The 16,867-nt window shown below is 46.8% G+C and overlaps 1 protein-coding gene across 1 annotated transcript; it reads right to left on the bottom strand.

Moving 5' to 3' along the window:
• Positions 1 to 279: 279 nt before the first annotated feature.
• LOC139394306 (uncharacterized) lies at positions 280 to 16,171 on the bottom strand. The gene is made up of 8 exons (XM_071142345.1): positions 16,046 to 16,171; positions 15,338 to 15,559; positions 11,530 to 11,766; positions 10,023 to 10,136; positions 8,424 to 8,516; positions 4,200 to 4,235; positions 3,942 to 3,980; positions 280 to 377 (listed from the first exon to the last, which is right to left on the bottom strand). Exons 1-8 carry the CDS (start codon positions 16,131 to 16,133, stop codon positions 322 to 324), a joined length of 885 nt encoding a protein of 294 aa, XP_070998446.1. The 5' UTR covers positions 16,134 to 16,171; the 3' UTR covers positions 280 to 321.
• Positions 16,172 to 16,867: the final 696 nt, after the last annotated feature.

Below are 16,867 nucleotides of genomic sequence, written 5' to 3'. Positions count from 1 at the left end.
GGGGGGGGGGGGGGGGAATATCCCCACGGGGGAGAAATGTCCTTCGGGGGTCTTTTGAGTATCTCCAGGACCCAGGAGGAGGGCAGTAAACCCCCCCATCAAGACAGCATTCAGGGACACCATTCAGGGACACCATTTGGGGACACCATTCAGGGACACCATTCGGGGACACCATTCAGGGACACCATCAAGACACCATTCGGGGACACCATTCGGGGACACCATTCGGGGACACCATTCGGGGACACCATTCAGGGGCACCATTCAGGGACACCATTCAGGAAGAAATGTCCTGGTGTTCCTGTCTTCTGCTCTGTTCATCTAGAGCTCTTCAGGAGAAAGGGATGAGTGGAGAGGGTGGCCACGGTGGTGGAGCGCTGGAGAGGGAGAGAGAGACAGAGACAGAGAGAGAGAGACACAGAGAAAGAAAGAAAGAAAGAGAGAGAGAGAGAGATGGAGAGAGAGAGAGAGAGAGAGTTGGTATAGGTATTAATATATAATTATAGGTATTTATATATATATATTATTATAGGTATTAATATATATATATATTATTATAGGTATTAATATATATATATATTATAGGTATTAATATATATCTTTATTATAGGTATTAATATATATATATATATTATTATAAGTATTAATATATATATTTATTATAGGTATTTATATATATAATTATAGGTATTTATATATATAATTATAGGTATTTATATATATAATTATAGGTATTTATATATAGTTATTATAGGTATTTATATATTATTATAGGTATTAATATATATATTATTACAGGTATTAATTAATTAACATTGTCTTTAGAACTCTCAACTGTGTCATTACCGTAGTAACCCTGACGAGGCTCGTCCTCTGAGAACACACACATGTAGCAAGGTCAGTGTGTGTGTGTTCCTGAGTGTGTGTGTGTTCCTGAGTGTGTGTGTGTTCCTGTGTGTGTTCCTGTGTGTGTTCCTGTGTGTGTGTGTGTTCCTATATGTGTTCCTATGTGTGTGTGTGTGTGTTCCTATATGTGTGTGTGTGTGTGTGTGTGTGTGTGTGTGTGTGTGTGTTCCTTACCTGCAGTCTTCTCTTCATGAATAGGTGACAACAGGCCTGTTCATTGAAAACACAACATTACTACTACAACACGCACACACACACACACACACACACACACACACACACACACACACACACACACACACACACACACACACACACACACACACACACACACACAGTTGAGGAAGCTACTCTGAAAATATAGTTCACCAAGCTAACAATTACTGAACACTGGGAGAAGTTAAATGTGTCATTCTTGTGAAATGTATATCTACATGCTACATGTACGTTTCACACTTCTCCTACTGAACGGAGAAGTGTAGTGCCTGTCTCTATCCCAGCTACTGAACAGACAAGTGTAGTGCCTGTCTCTAGACCCACTACTGAACGGAGAAGTGTAGTGCCTGTCTCTAGCCCCACTACTGAACAGACAAGTGTAGTGCCTGTCTCTAGCCCCACTACTGAACGGAGAAGTGTAGTGCCTGTCTCTATCCCAGCTACTGAACGGAGAAGTGTAGTGCCTGTCTCTAGCCCCACTACTGAACAGACAAGTGTAGTGCCTGTCTCTAGCCCCACTACTGAACGGAGAAGTGTAGTGCCTGTCTCTAGACCCGCTACTGAACAGACAAGTGTAGTGCCTGTCTCTAGCCCCACTACTGAATGGAGAGGTGTAGTGCCTGTCTCTAGACCCGCTACTGAACAGACAAGTGTAGTGCCTGTCTCTAGCCCCACTACCGAACAGACAAGTGTAGTGCCTGTCTCTATCCCCACTACTGAACAGACAACTGTAGTTCCTGTCTCTAGCCCCGCTACTGAATGGAGAAGTGTAGTGCCCGTCTCTAGCCCCACTACTGAACAGACAAGTGTAGTGCCTGTCTCTAGCCCCGCTACTGAACAGGTTGCAAAATATTACATTTTTATTCAAGAAAGGATAAATATAAACATTTGTGTGTAGTTCCAGTAGTTAGCTACACCGCTACCTGGTAAAACAGTAGTGTGTAGTTCCAGTAGTTAGCTACACCGCTACATGGTTAAACAGTAGTGTGTAGCTCCAGTAGTTAGCTACACCGCTACATGGTTAAACAGTAGTGTGTAGTTCCAGTAGTTAGCTACACCGCTACATGGTAAAACAGTAGTGTGTAGTTCCAGTAGTTAGCTACACCGCTACATGGTAAAACAGTAGTGTTTAGTTCCAGTAGTTAGCTACATGGTAAAAACAGTAGTGTGTAGTTCCAGTAGATAGCTACACCGCTACATGGTAAAACAGTAGTGTGTAGTTCCAGTAGTTAACTACACCACTACATGGTAAAACAGTAGTGTGTAGTTCCGGTAGTTAGCTACACCGCTACATGGTTAAACAGTAGTGTTTAGTTCCAGTAGTTAGCTACATGGTAAAAACAGTAGTGTGTAGTTCCAGTAGTTAGCTACATGGTAAAAACAGTAGTGTGTAGTTCCAGTAGTTAGCTACACCGCTACATGGTAAAAACAGTAGTGTGTAGTTCCAGTAGTTAGCTACACCGCTACATGGTTAAACAGTAGTGTGTAGTTCCAGTAGTTAGCTACACCGCTACATGGTAAAACAGTAGTGTGTAGTTCCAGTAGTTAGCTACACCGCTACACGGTAAAACAGTAGTGTGTAGTTCCAGTAGTTAGCTACACCGCTACATGGTTAAACAGTAGTGTGTAGTTCCAGTAGTTAGCTACACCGCTACATGGTAAAACAGTAGTGTGTAGTTCCAGTAGTTAGCTACACCGCTACACCGCTACATGGTAAAACAGTAGTGTGTAGCTCCAGTAGTTAGCTACACCGCTACATGGTAAAACAGTAGTGTGTAGTTCCAGTAGTTAGCTACACCGCTACACGGTAAAACAGTAGTGTGTAGTTCCAGTAGTTAGCTACACCGCTACATGGTTAAACAGTAGTGTGTAGTTCCAGTAGTTAGCTACACCGCTACATGGTTAAACAGTAGTGTGTAGTTCCAGTAGTTAGCTACACCGCTACATGGTTAAACAGTAGTGTGTAGTTCCAGTAGTTAGCTACATGGTTAAACAGTAGTGTGTAGTTCCAGTAGTTAACTACACCGCTACATGGTAAAACAGTAGTGAGTAGTTCCAGTAGTTAGCTACACCGCTACATGGTAAAACAGTAGTGAGTAGTTCCAGTAGTTAGCTACACCGCTACATGGTTAAACAGTAGTGTGTAGTTCCAGTAGTTAGCTACATGGTTAAACAGTAGTGTGTAGTTCCAGTAGTTAGCTACATGGTAAAAACAGTAGTGTGTAGTTCCAGTAGTTAGCTACATGGTAAAAACAGTAGTGTGTAGTTCCAGTAGTTAGCTACATGGTAAAAACAGTAGTGTGTAGTTCCAGTAGTTAGCTACATGGTTAAACAGTAGTGTGTAGTTCCAGTAGTTAGCTACATGGTAAAAACAGTAGTGTGTAGTTCCAGTAGTTAGCTACATGGTAAAAACAGTAGTGTGTAGTTCCAGTAGTTAACTACATGGTAAAAACAGTAGTGCGTAGTTCCAGTAGTTAGCTACACCGCCACTCGGTTAAACAGTAGTTAACTACTGAAAACACTACCTAGATGTGAATTTAGTTCAACTACCAACGAGTTACTGCAAAATGTATAAACATTACTAGTCCACTACTTCCCAACACTGTACACACACACACACACACACACACACACACACACACACACACACACACACACACACACACACACACACACACACACACATAATTATAGGTATTTATATATATAATTATAGGTATTTATATATATTTATTATAGGTATTTATATATTATTATAGGTATTAATATATATATTATTACAGGTATTAATTAATTAACATTGTCTTTAGAACTCTCACCTGTGTCATTACCGTAGTAACCCTGACGAGGCTCGTCCTCTGAGAACACACACATGTAGCAAGGTCAGTGTGTGTGTGTTCCTGAGTGTGTGTGTGTTCCTGTGTGTGTTCCTGTGTGTGTGTGTGTGTGTGTGTTCCTGTGTGTGTTCCTGTGTGTGTGTGTGTTCCTATATGTGTTCCTATGTGTGTGTGTGTGTGTGTTCCTATATGTGTGTGTGTGTGTGTGTGTGTGTGTGTGTGTGTGTGTGTGTTCCTTACCTGCAGTCTTCTCTTCATGAATAGGTGACAACAGGCCTGTTCATTGAAAACACAACATTACTACTACAACACACACGCACACACACACACACACACACACACACACACACACACACACACACACACACACACACACACACACACACACACACACACACACACACACACACACACACACACACACACACACACACACACACACAGTTGAGGAAGCTACTCTGAAAATATAGTTCACCAAGCTAACAATTACTGAACACTGGGAGAAGTTAAATGTGTCATTCTTGTGAAATGTATATCTACATGCTACATGTACGTTTCACACTTCTCCTACTGAACGGAGAAGTGTAGTGCCTGTCTCTATCCCAGCTACTGAACAGACAAGTGTAGTGCCTGTCTCTAGCCCCACTACTGAACGGAGAAGTGTAGCGCCTGTCTCTAGCCCCACTACTGAACGGAGAAGTGTAGTGCCTGTCTCTAGCCCCACTACTGAACGGAGAAGCGTAGTGCCTGTCTCTAGCCCCACTACTGAACGGAGAAGCGTAGTGCCTGTCTCTAGCCCCACTACTGAACGGAGAAGTGTAGTGCCTGTCTCTAGCCCCACTACTGAACGGAGAAGTGTAGTGCCTGTCTCTAGCCCCACTACTGAACAGACAAGTGTAGTGCCTGTCTCTAGCCCCGCTACTGAACAGACAAGTGTAGTGCCTGTCTCTAGCCCCGCTACTGAACAGACAAGTGTAGTGCCTGTCTCTAGCCCCGCTACTGAACAGACAAGTGTAGTGCCTGTCTCTAGCCCCACTACTGAACAGACAAGTGTAGTGCCTGTCTCTAGCCCCGCTACTGAACAGGTTGAAAAATATGACATTTTTATTCAAGAAAGGATAAATATAAACAGTAGTGTGTAGTTCCGGTAGTTAGCTACACCGCTACATGGTAAAACAGTAGTGTGTAGTTCCAGTAGTTAGCTACATCGCTACATGGTAAAACAGTAGTGTGTAGTTCCAGTAGTTAGCTACACCGCTACCTGGTAAAACAGTAGTGTGTAGTTCCAGTAGTTAGCTACACAGCTACATGGTAAAACAGTAGTGTGTAGTTCCAGTAGTTAGCTACATGGTAAAACAGTAGTGTGTAGTTCCAGTAGTTAGCTACATCGCTACATGGTAAAACAGTAGTGTGTAGTTCCAGTAGTTAGCTACATGGTAAAACAGTAGTGTGTAGTTCCAGTAGTTAGCTACACCGCTACATGGTAAAACAGTAGTGTGTAGTTCCAGTAGTTAGCTACACCGCTACATGGTAAAAACAGTAGTGTGTAGTTCCAGTAGTTAGCTACAATGCTACATGGTAAAACAGTAGTGTGTAGTTCCAGTAGTTAGCTACATGGTAAAACAGTAGTGTGTAGTTCCAGTAGTTAGCTACACCGCTACATGGTAAAACAGTAGTGTGTAGTTCCAGTAGTTAGCTACACCGCTACATGGTAAAACAGTAGTGTGTAGTTCCAGTAGTTAGCTACACCGCTACACGGTTAAACAGTAGTGTGTAGTTCCAGTAGTTAGCTACAATGCTACATGGTAAAACAGTAGTGTGTAGTTCCAGTAGTTAGCTACATGGTAAAACAGTAGTGTGTAGTTCCAGTAGTTAGCTACACCGCTACATGGTAAAACAGTAGTGTGTAGTTCCAGTAGTTAGCTACACCGCTACATGGTAAAACAGTAGTGTGTAGTTCCAGTAGTTAGCTACACCGCTACACGGTTAAACAGTAGTGTGTAGTTCCAGTAGTTAGCTACACCGCTACATGGTAAAACAGTAGTGTGTAGTTCCAGTAGTTAGCTACACCGCTACATGGTAAAACAGTAGTGTGTAGTTCCATTAGTTAGCTACACCGCTACATGGTAAAACAGTAGTGTGTAATTCCAGTAGTTAGCTACACGGTAAAACAGCAGTGTGTAATTCCAGTAGTTAGCTACACCGCTACATGGTAAAACAGTAGTGTGTAGTTCCAGTAGTTAGCTACATCGCTACATGGTAAAACAGTAGTGTGTAGTTCCAGTAGTTAGCTACACCGCTACATGGTAAAACAGTAGTGTGTAGTTCCAGTAGTTAGCTACACCGCTACATGGTAAAACAGTAGTGTGTAGTTCCAGTAGTTAGCTACACCGCTACATGGTAAAACAGTAGTGTGTAGTTCCAGTAGTGTGTAGTTCCAGTAGTTAGCTACATGGTAAAACAGTAGTGTGTAGTTCCAGTAGTTAGCTACACCGCTACATGGTAAAACAGTAGTGTGTAGTTCCAGTAGTTAGCTACACTGCTACATGGTAAAACAGTAGTGTGTAGTTCCAGTAGTTAGCTACACTGCTACATGGTAAAACAGTAGTGTGTAGTTCCAGTAGTTAGCTACACCGCTACATGGTAAAACAGTAGTGTGTAGTTCCAGTAGTTAGCTACACCGCTACATGGTAAAACAGTAGTGTGTAGTTCCAGTAGTTAGCTACACCGCTACATGGTAAAACAGTAGTGTGTAGTTCCAGTAGTTAGCTACACCGCTACATGGTAAAACAGTAGTGTGTAGTTCCAGTAGTTAGCTACACCGCTACATGGTAAAACAGTAGTGTGTAGTTCCAGTAGTTAGCTACACCGCTACATGGTAAAACAGTAGTGTGCAGTTCCAGTAGTTAGCTACACCGCTACATGGTAAAACAGTAGTGTGTAGTTCTAGTTGTTAGCTACACCGCTACATGGTAAAACATTAGTGTGTAGTTCCAGTAGTTAGCTACACCGCCACATGGTTAAACAGTAGTTAACTACTGAAAACACTACCTAGATGTGAATTTAGTTCAACTACCACCGAGTTACTGCAAAATGTATAAACATTACTAGTCCACTACTTCCCAACACTGTACACACACACACACACACACACACACACACACACACACACACACACACACACACACACACACACACACACACACACACACACACACACACACACACACACACACACACACCTGTCCAGTATGTTGTCCTGAGCAGCAGCTCTATGGAAGGAGATCACAGCGTCAGTCTATGAGACAGGAAGTTATGTCTACTATCCTGCATCCAAAATGGCTCCCTCTTCCCTTAGTGACCTACTTTAGAACACAGGTCTCTGGTCCCTATATAGTGCAGTGACCATAGGGCTCTATTCCCTATATAGTGCAGTGACCATAGGGCTCTATTCCCTATATAGTGCAGTGACCATAGGGCTCTATTCCCTATATAGTGCAGTGACCATAGGGCTCTATTCCCTATATAGTGCAGTGACCATAGGGCTCTATTCCCTATATAGTGCAGTGACCATAGGGCTCTATTCCCTATATAGTGCAGTGACCATAGGGCTCTATTCCCTATATAGTGCAGTGACCATAGGGCTCTATTCCCTATATAGTGCAGTGACCATAGGGCTCTATTCCCTATATAGTGCAGTGACCATAGGGCTCTATTCCCTATATAGTGCAGTGACCACAGGGCTCTATTCCCTATATAGTGCAGTGACCATAGGGCTCTATTCCCTATATAGTGCAGTGACCATAGGGCTCTATTCCCTATATAGTGCAGTGACCATAGGGCTCTATTCCCTATATAGTGCAGTGACCATAGGGCTCTATTCCCTATATAGTGCAGTGACCATAGGGCTCTGTTCCCTATATGGTGCAGTGACCATAGGGCTCTATTCCCTATATAGTGCAGTGACCATAGGGCTCTATTCCCTATATAGTGCAGTGACCATAGGGCTCTATTCCCTATATAGTGCAGTGACCATAGGGCTCTGTTCCCTATATGGTGCAGTGACCATAGGGCTCTATTCCCTATATAGTGCAGTGACCATAGGGCTCTATTCCCTATATAGTGCAGTGACCATAGGGCTCTATTCCCTATATAGTGCAGTGACCATAGGGCTCTATTCCCTATATAGTGCAGTGACCATAGGGCTCTATTCCCTATATAGTGCAGTGACCATAGGGCTCTATTCCCTATATAGTGCAGTGACCATAGGGCTCTATTCCCTATATAGTGCAGTGACCATAGGGTAGGATGCCATTTGGGATGCAGGCTATTCTGTTTTCTGCTGTTGGAGAGAGAGAGATAGGGAGAGAGAGAGAGGGATAGGGAGAGAGGGGGAGAGAGAGGGATAGGGAGAGAGGGGGAAAGAGAGAGATAGGGAGAGCGGGGATAGAGAGAGAGAGGTACCTGAGGAGTGATGTAGGGAAACAGAGACATCAGGAAGGTCCGTGTTGAATCCTCTGGTCTGGAACACACTGGCTGGATACACTCTGGGCTCCTCTGGGAGGGGGGAGAAAGGAGGAGAGGGGGGGGGGGGTAGGAGAGGGAGAGGGGAAGGCAGAGAAGGGGGGAAAGGAGGATAGGGAGGGGTAGGAGAGGGAGAGAGGGAGAGGGAGAGGGGAAGGCAGAGAAGGGGGGGAGAAAGGAGAAGAGGGAGGGGTAGGAGAGGGAGAGGGGAAGGCAGAGAAGGGGGGGAAAGGAGGAGAGGGAGAGGGGAAGGCAGAGAAGGAGTGGAGAAAGGAGGAGAGGGAGGGGTAGGAGAGGGAGAGGGGGAGAAAGGAGAAGAGGGAGGGGTAGGAGAGAGGAAGGGGAGAAAGGAGAAGAGGGAGGGGTAGGAGAGAGAAAGGGGAGAAAGGAGAAGAGGGAGGGGTAGGAGAGAGAAAGGGGAGAAAGGAGAAGAGGGAGGGGTAGGAGAGAGAGAGGGGAGAAAGGAGAAGAGGGAGGGGTAGGAGAGAGAGAGGGGAGAAAGGAGGAGAGGGAGGGGTAGGAGAGGGAGAGGGGGAGAAAGGAGAAGAGGGAGGGGTAGGAGAGAGAAAGGGGGAGAAAGGAGAAGAGGGAGGGGTAGGAGAGAGAAAGGGGGAGAAAGGAGAAGAGGGAGGGGTAGGAGAGAGAGAGGGGGAGAAAGGAGAAGAGGGAGAGGGAAATAATTTAATTTCAACCCATGTACATAAAGACTTTTTCATTTGTTTAAGATGTGTGTCTGTGTGTCCCCACAAGGTTAGTTATACAAGACTGTGTGTTTAGGGTAAGTGTGTCCCCACAAGGTTAGTTATACAAGACTGTGTGTTTAGGGTAAGTGTGTCCCCACAAGGTTAGTTATACAAGACTGTGTGTTTAGGGTAAGTGTGTCCCCACAAGGTTAGTTATACAAGACTGTGTGTTTAGGGTAAGTGTGTCCCCACAAGGCTAGTTATACAAGACTGTGTGTTTAGGGTAAGTGTGTCCCCACAAGGTTAGTTATACAAGACTGTGTGTGTGTGTCTGTGTGTCCCCACAAGGTTAGTTATACAAGACTGTGTGTGTGTGTCTGTGTGTCCCCACAAGGTTAGTTATACAAGACTGTGTGTGTGTGTCTCCACAAGGTTAGTTAAACAAGACTGTGTGTGTATGTCTGTGTGTCCCCACAAGGTTAGTTATACGAGACTGTGTGTGTGTGTGTGTGTGTGTGTGTGTGTGTGTGTGTGTGTGTGTGTGTGTGTGTCTGTGTGTCCCCACAAGGTTAGTTATACGAGACTGTGTGTGTGTGTGTGTGTGTGTGTGTGTGTGTGTGTGTGTGTGTGTCTGTGTCTGTGTGTCCCCACAAGGTTAGTTATACGAGACTGTGTGTGTGTGTCTGTGTGTCCCCACAAGGTTAGTTATACGAGACGGTGTGTGTGTGTCCACAAGGTTAGTTATACGAGACTGTGTGTGTGTGTGTGTCTGTGTGTCCCCACAAGGTTAGTTATACGAGACGGTGTGTGTGTGTCCACAAGGTTAGTTATACGAGACTGTGTGTGTGTGACTCACTTCGACAGCAGCGAGTCCTCCAGTAGATCAGACCCAGGACCGTGGTGAGGACGGTCAACATGACCACAACCACCAGGACCAACCACGCCACCCTGAAGACACACAACCACTCACCTAGAGAGAGCGGGGAGAGGGAGGGGGGAGAGGGAGGGAGGGGGAGGAGAGGGAGGGGGAGGAGAGAGAGGGGGAAAGGAGGAGAGAGAGGGGGAGAGAGAGGGGGAGAGGGGAGGAGGGGGGAGAGAGAGAGAGAGAGAGAGAGAGAGAGACAGACAGAGAGAGAGAGACAGAGAGAGGGGGAGGAGAGAGAGAGAGGGGGGGAGGAGGGGGAGGAGAGAGACAGAGACAGAGAGAGGGTTAGGGTTATATTGGAAAGAATTAACAAAAAAACAGAGCAAACTAGAATGTTATTTGGCCCTAAACAGAGAGGACACAGTGGCAGAATACCTGCCCCTAAACAGAGAGGACACAGTGGCAGAATACCTGCCCCTAAACAGAGAGAACACAGTGGCAGAATACCTGCCCCTAAACAGAGAGTACACAGTGGCAGAATACCTGACCACTGTGACTGACCCTAAACAGAGAGTACACAGCGGCAGAATACCTGCCCCTAAACAGAGAGTACACAGTGGCAGAATACCTGCCCCTAAACAGAGAGAACACAGTGGCAGAATACCTGCCCCTAAACAGAGAGTACATAGTGGCAGAATACCTGACCACTGTGACTGACCCTAAACAGAGAGTACACAGCGGCAGAATACCTGCCCCTAAACAGAGAGTACACAGTGGCAGAATACCTGCCCCTAAACAGAGAGAACACAGTGGCAGAATACCTGCCCCTAAACAGAGAGTACATAGTGGCAGAATACCTGACCACTGTGACTGACCCTAAACAGAGAGTACACAGCGGCAGAATACCTGACCACTGTGACTGACCCAAACTTAAGGAAAGCTTTGACTATGTACAGACTCAGTGAGCATAGCATAGAAGACAGGCTATGTGCAACACTGCCCACAAAATGAGGTGGAAACTGAGCTGCACTTCCTAACCTCCTGCCCAATGCATGACCATATTAGAGACACATATTTCCCTCAGATTACACAGATCCACAAAGAATTCGAAAACAAATCCAATTTTGATAAACTGGATTGATATCTACTGGGGGGAATTCCACAGTGTGACATCATCACAGCAGCAAGATTTGTGACCTGTTGCCACGAGAAAAGGGCAACCAGTGAAGAACAAACACCATTGTAAATATAACCTTTTTTGTCCATTAAAATAACATAAAATTGATCAGAAATACAGTGTAGACATTGTTAATGTTGTAAATGACTGTTGTAGCTGGATAAATAAAACTGGCCTTCTTTAGACTAGTTGAGTATCTGGAGCATCAGCATTTTGTGGGTTTGATGACAGGCTCAAAATGGGCAGAAACAAATACCTTTCTTCTGTGTATCATTCTGCTCCACCTACCAACTGAGCCACATGGGATCAAACTCTACTCACTTCTAGGTGGCCGTGTCCAGGGCAGGTCAGACTTTACAGCTGTCTCATTGGTTCCTTGGGTGTGGAGATGAAGGAGACACTGGCTGTGATTGGTTGGTATGGAAAGGGGCGGGGTTCGAAAACAGCAGTAGATGAATCCTTGTCCTTCTTCCTCCCCCTCTTTCTTCTCCTCTGTCAGTAAGCCGTACAAAGTCGCGTTCCCTCCTTCAGACAACACTGATAGCGCCACCCTCCTTCCTGGAGAGATGGAGGGGAGGAGAGGTGAAGGAGGAGGAGGGAAGGCAAGGAGAGAGGAGAGAAAAGGGGGAAAGGAGGAGGGGAGACGAGGAGAGAAGAGAAGAGGAAAGGAGGAAGAGGTGAGGCAAGAAGAAAAGAGGACGAAATGAGGGGAAGGGGAGGCAAGGAGAGAGGAGAGAAGAGGAGGAGGGGAGGCAAGGAGAGAGGAGAGAAGAGGAGGAGGAGGGGAGGCAAGGAGAGAGGAGAGAAGAGGAGGAGGAGGGGAGGCAAGGAGAGAAGAGGAGAGAGGAGGAGGGGAGGCAAGGAGAGAGGAGAGAAGAGGAGGAGGAGGGGAGGCAAGGAGAGAGGAGAGAAGAGGAGGAGGGGAGGCAAGGAGAGAGGAGAGAAGAGGAGGAGGGGAGGCAAGGAGAGAGGAGAGAAGAGGAGGAGGAGGGGAGGCAAGGAAAGAGGAGAGAAGAGGAGGAGGGGAGGCAAGGAGAGAAGAGGAGAGAGGAGGAGGGGAGGCAAGGAGAGAGGAGAGAAGAGGAGGAGGAGGGGAGGCAAGGAGAGAGGAGAGAAGAGGAGGAGGAGGGGAGGCAAGGAGAGAGGAGAGAAGAGGAGGAGGAGGGGAGGCAAGGAGAGAGGAGAGAAGAGGAGGAGGAGGGGAGGCAAGGAGAGAGGAGAGAAGAGGAGGAGGAGGGGAGGCAAGGAGAGAGGAGAGAAGAGGAGGAGGAGGGGAGTCAAGGAGAGAAGAGGAGAGAGGAGGAGGGGAGGCAAGAAGAGAAGAGGAGGAAATTAGGGGAAGGGGAGGCAAGGAGAGAGGAGAGAAGAGGAGGAGGAGGGGAGGCAAGGAGAGAAGAGGAGAGATGAGGAGGGGAGGCAAGAAGAGAAGAGGAGGAAATGAGGAGGAGGGGAGGCAAGAAGAGAAGAGGAGGGGAGGCAAGGAGAGAAGAGAAGAGGAAGAAATGAGGGGAAGGGGAGGCAAGGAGAGAGGAGAGAAGAGGAGGAGGAGGGGAGGCAAGGAGAGAAGAGGAGAGAGGAGGAGGGGAGGCAAGAAGAGAAGAGGAGGAAATGAGGAGGAGGGGAGGCAAGAAGAGAAGAGGAGAGGGGAGGAGGGGAGGCAATGAGAGAAGAGAAGAGGAAGAAATGAGGGGAAGGGAAGGCAAGAAGAGAAGAGGAGAGAAGAGGAGGAGGAGGGGAGGCAAGGAGAGAAGAGTAGGAGGAGGGGAGGCAAGAAGATAAGAGGAGAGAGGAGGAGGGGAGGCAAGGAGAGAAGAGAAGAGGAAGAAATGAGGGGAAGGGGAGGCAAGGAGAGAGGAGAGAAGAGGAGGAGGAGGGGAGGCAAGGAGAGAAGAGGAGAGAGGAGGAGGGGAGGCAAGGAGGGAAGAGAAGAGGAAGAAATGAGGGGAAGGGGAGGCAAGAAGAGAAGAGGAGAGAAGAGGAGGAGGAGGGGAGGCAAGGAGAGAAGAGGAGGAGAAGGGGAGGCAAGAAGAGAAGAGGAGAGAGGAGGAGGGGAGGCAAGAAGAGAAGAGGAGGAAATGAGGGGAAGGGGAGGCAAGAAGAGAGGAGAGAAAAGGAGAGGAGGAGGAGGGGAGGCAAGGAGAGAGGAGAGAAGAGGAGGGGAGCCAAGGAGCCAGGAGATGAGAGGGGAAAATAGAGGAGAAGAAGATAGGGGAGGAGAGGAGGGGGAAAGGAAAGGTGAAGAGTAAAATCCAACATTTTCAGTCAATAAAAAAAATTCCATTCACAGTTTTTATGAAGTAATGTCATAACGACAGATGTGATGGAAACAGGAAGTGGGATCTTTAACTGGTCGGCTGTTTGACACGGTGGGGTCTTTAACTGGTCGGCTGTTTGACAAGGTGGGGTCTTTAACTGGTCGGCTGTTTGACACGGTGGGGTCTTTAACTGTTTGACACGGTGGGATCTTTAACTGGTCGGCTGTTTGACACGGTGGGGTCTTTAACTGGTCGGCTGTTTGACACGGTGGGGTCTTTAACTGGTCGGCTGTTTGACACGGTGGGGTCTTTAACTGTTTGACACGGTGGGATCTATAACTGGTCGGCTGTTTGACACGGTGGGATCTTTAACTGTTTGACACGGTGGGGTCTTTAACTGTTTGACACGGTGGGATCTTTAACTGTTTGACACGGTGGGATCTTCAACTGTTTGACACGGTGGGGTCTTTAACTGGTCGGCTGTTTGACACGGTGGGATCTTTAACTGGTTGACACGGTGGGATCTTTAACTGTTTGACACGGTGGGGTCTTTAACTGTTTGGCACGGTGGGATCTTTAACTGTTTGACACGGTGGGGTCTTTAACTGTTTGACACGGTGGGGTCTTTAACTGTTTGACACGGTGGGGCATTTAACTGGTCGGCTGTTTGGCACGGTGGGATCTTTAACTGGTCGGCTGTTTGACACGGTGGGATCTTTAACTGGTCGGCTGTTTGACACGGTGGGATCTTTAACTGTTTGACACGGTGGGGTCTTTAACTGTTTGACACGGTGGGGTCTTTAACTGTTTGACACGGTGGGGTCTTTAACTGGTTGACATGGTGGGATCTTTAACTGTTTGACACGGTGGGATCTTTAACTGTTTGACACGGTGGGGTCTTTAACTGGTCGGCTGTTTGAGGGGGGGGGGGGGGGGGGTGAAAGTGCACGTTGAAGAGCTTGATGCTCCTTTTCCAATTAAATATCCAGGGTCTTTTACTCTAGAGACATGATGATGCTTGGCATGTCGTTTGACAAAATACAAAATAAATATTCTCTCTCTCTTATCATTTATAATCTCATCCTGTAGACTAGCCTACCCATACTGCATCTGTTGTTGCCCTAGAGCGCAGGAGTCAAGACCAGGTGTCAAGACCAGGTGTCAAGACCAGGTGTCAAGACCAGGTGTCAAGACCAGGTGCCAAGACCAGGTGCCAAGGCCAGGTGTCAAGACCAGGTGTCAAGACCAGGTGTCAAGACCAGGTGCCAAGACCAGGTGCCAAGGCCAGGTGTCAAGACCAGGTGTCAAGGCCAGGTGTCAAGACCAGGTGTCAAGACCAGGTGCCAAGACCAGGTGTCAAGACCAGGTGTCCAGACCAGGTGTCAAGACCAGGTGTCAAGACCAGGTGTCAAGACCAGGTGTCAAGACCAGGTGTCAAGACCAGGTGCCAAGACCAGGTGCCAAGACCAGGTGCCAAGACCAGGTGCCAAGACCAGGTGTCAAGACCAGGTGTCAAGACCACAGCACATTTGGTTATTTAACACAGCAGTTTTTGTTGTGACCAAACATTATTGTTGAAAATGCGATGGAAACACATTGACCTTTCAGATTGTTATTCGGTACATGAAACCCCCCCCCGCCCCCCCCCCCCCCAAAAAAATGTGTTTCTACGTGTCCTACATCATCACTCAGTTTTGTTTATCCTCAAAATGTCCCGTTTGGTGGAAATGCCTCTTCTCTTCATACTGATCTTTAAATATTGCCAATTTGATGGAAACAGAGCTACTATTTAATATCAACTGTTAATCAATCGATGTACGATCAACGAATGGTCCGTCTAAACTGTCGATCGTCCAACTGAAGTCCCCGCCCACCTGACAGCGAGGCGTTGCCACGGAGAGCGGGCGGGTCCGTCTCCGTGTCACACAGCAACCAGCTCACTCCAGAACCTCCCGTCCTCCCGGTGTTACAGACGGGCTTCTCCTCGACGCTCCGGCTGGAGTTCTGTCCCGCAGGGGTCAGCCCGGGGTCGCACTGCGTTGGCACTTCCTGGTCCCCGCAGGGGTCAAAGGTCACACAGTGGAAGTTTACCCTCGCTGCAGCAGAGAGAGAGAGGTGACGTTTCATGTATCTGTTTGTGTCATATTTCCTGTGTCAGTGTTCTCGGTTACGATAAAGGGTGTATGTTTCACAACCCCGTCTTTCTCACACACACACACACACACACACACACACACACACACACACACACACACACACACACACACATAAACACACACTTTCTGTCACAAACGTGTGTGTCTGTTAATCTGTCAGATTATTTTGAGGGCACACAGTGTATTGTGAAATCTGTGAATGTATTGTAATGTTTTAAAATGGTATAAACTGTCTTATTTTTGCTGGACCCCAGGAAGAGTAGCTGCTGTTTTATGCAACAGCTAATGGGGATCCATAATAAACCCCAGGAAGAGTAGCTGCTGTTTTGGCAACAGCTAATGGGGATCCATAATAAACCCCAGGAAGAGTAGCTGCTGTTTTGGCAACAGCTAATGGGGATCCATAATAAATACGAAAATAAATACCTCTGTGTGAAGTGAAGAACTCTGGGAGACAGATGATGAAGGCGAGGAGGATGAGGATGAAGAGTTTGATGAGTGCTTCTCTAGTCATGGTAACGCATGACACACGGTCAGACAGACACGTGTAGTATTCTGTCTCTCTCTCTGTCTGTTCCTCAACGAGACACAGTTCAGTAGTATACTCTCTCTGTCTGTCTCGCTCTGTCTTTCTGTCTCTTTGTCTCTCTCTTTGTCTCTCTGTCTGTCTCTCTCTCTCAGTCTGTCTCTCTCTCTGTCTGTCTGTCTGTCTCTCTGGCTGTCTTTCTCTTTGTCTGTCTCTCTCTCTGTCTGTCTGTCTGTCTCTCTCTCTCTCTCGCTGTCTGTCTCCCTCCTCTCTCTGTCTCGCCTCGTCTATGAACAGAGAAACCAGAGAACGTTACACACTGTGGCTCACTACTCCACTTCCTCTGTCACTTCCTGACACTGTCTTAGAGAGAGAGAGAAGTGGAAAGAGAGAAGAGCGACAGAGATACAGAGAGTGGGAGAAAGACAGAGAGTTGGAGATAGAAAGAGAGAAAGATGATTATTGTGAATTGCTTCTCTCCTGAGGGACTCTGGGTAATGGGGTTTGTTTAGTAAGAATGTTTTGTGTTCTAGAACACTAGGTTAAGTAATTGCAAATGCTCTGACAACTGTGTATGTCAAATAAAATGTATTTGTTCCCGAATACAACAGGTGTAGTAGAGCTCACAGTGAAATGCTGAATACAACAGGTGTAGTAGACCTCACAGTGAAATGCTGAATACAACAGGTGTAGTAGACCTCACAGTGAAATGCTGAATACAA

This window comes from Oncorhynchus clarkii, unplaced genomic scaffold (assembly GCF_045791955.1).
Source record: "Oncorhynchus clarkii lewisi isolate Uvic-CL-2024 unplaced genomic scaffold, UVic_Ocla_1.0 unplaced_contig_9911_pilon_pilon, whole genome shotgun sequence".
In the NCBI taxonomy this organism is placed as follows: Eukaryota; Metazoa; Chordata; class Actinopteri; order Salmoniformes; family Salmonidae; genus Oncorhynchus; species Oncorhynchus clarkii.
This window is presented reverse-complemented; position numbering and strand designations above follow the sequence as displayed.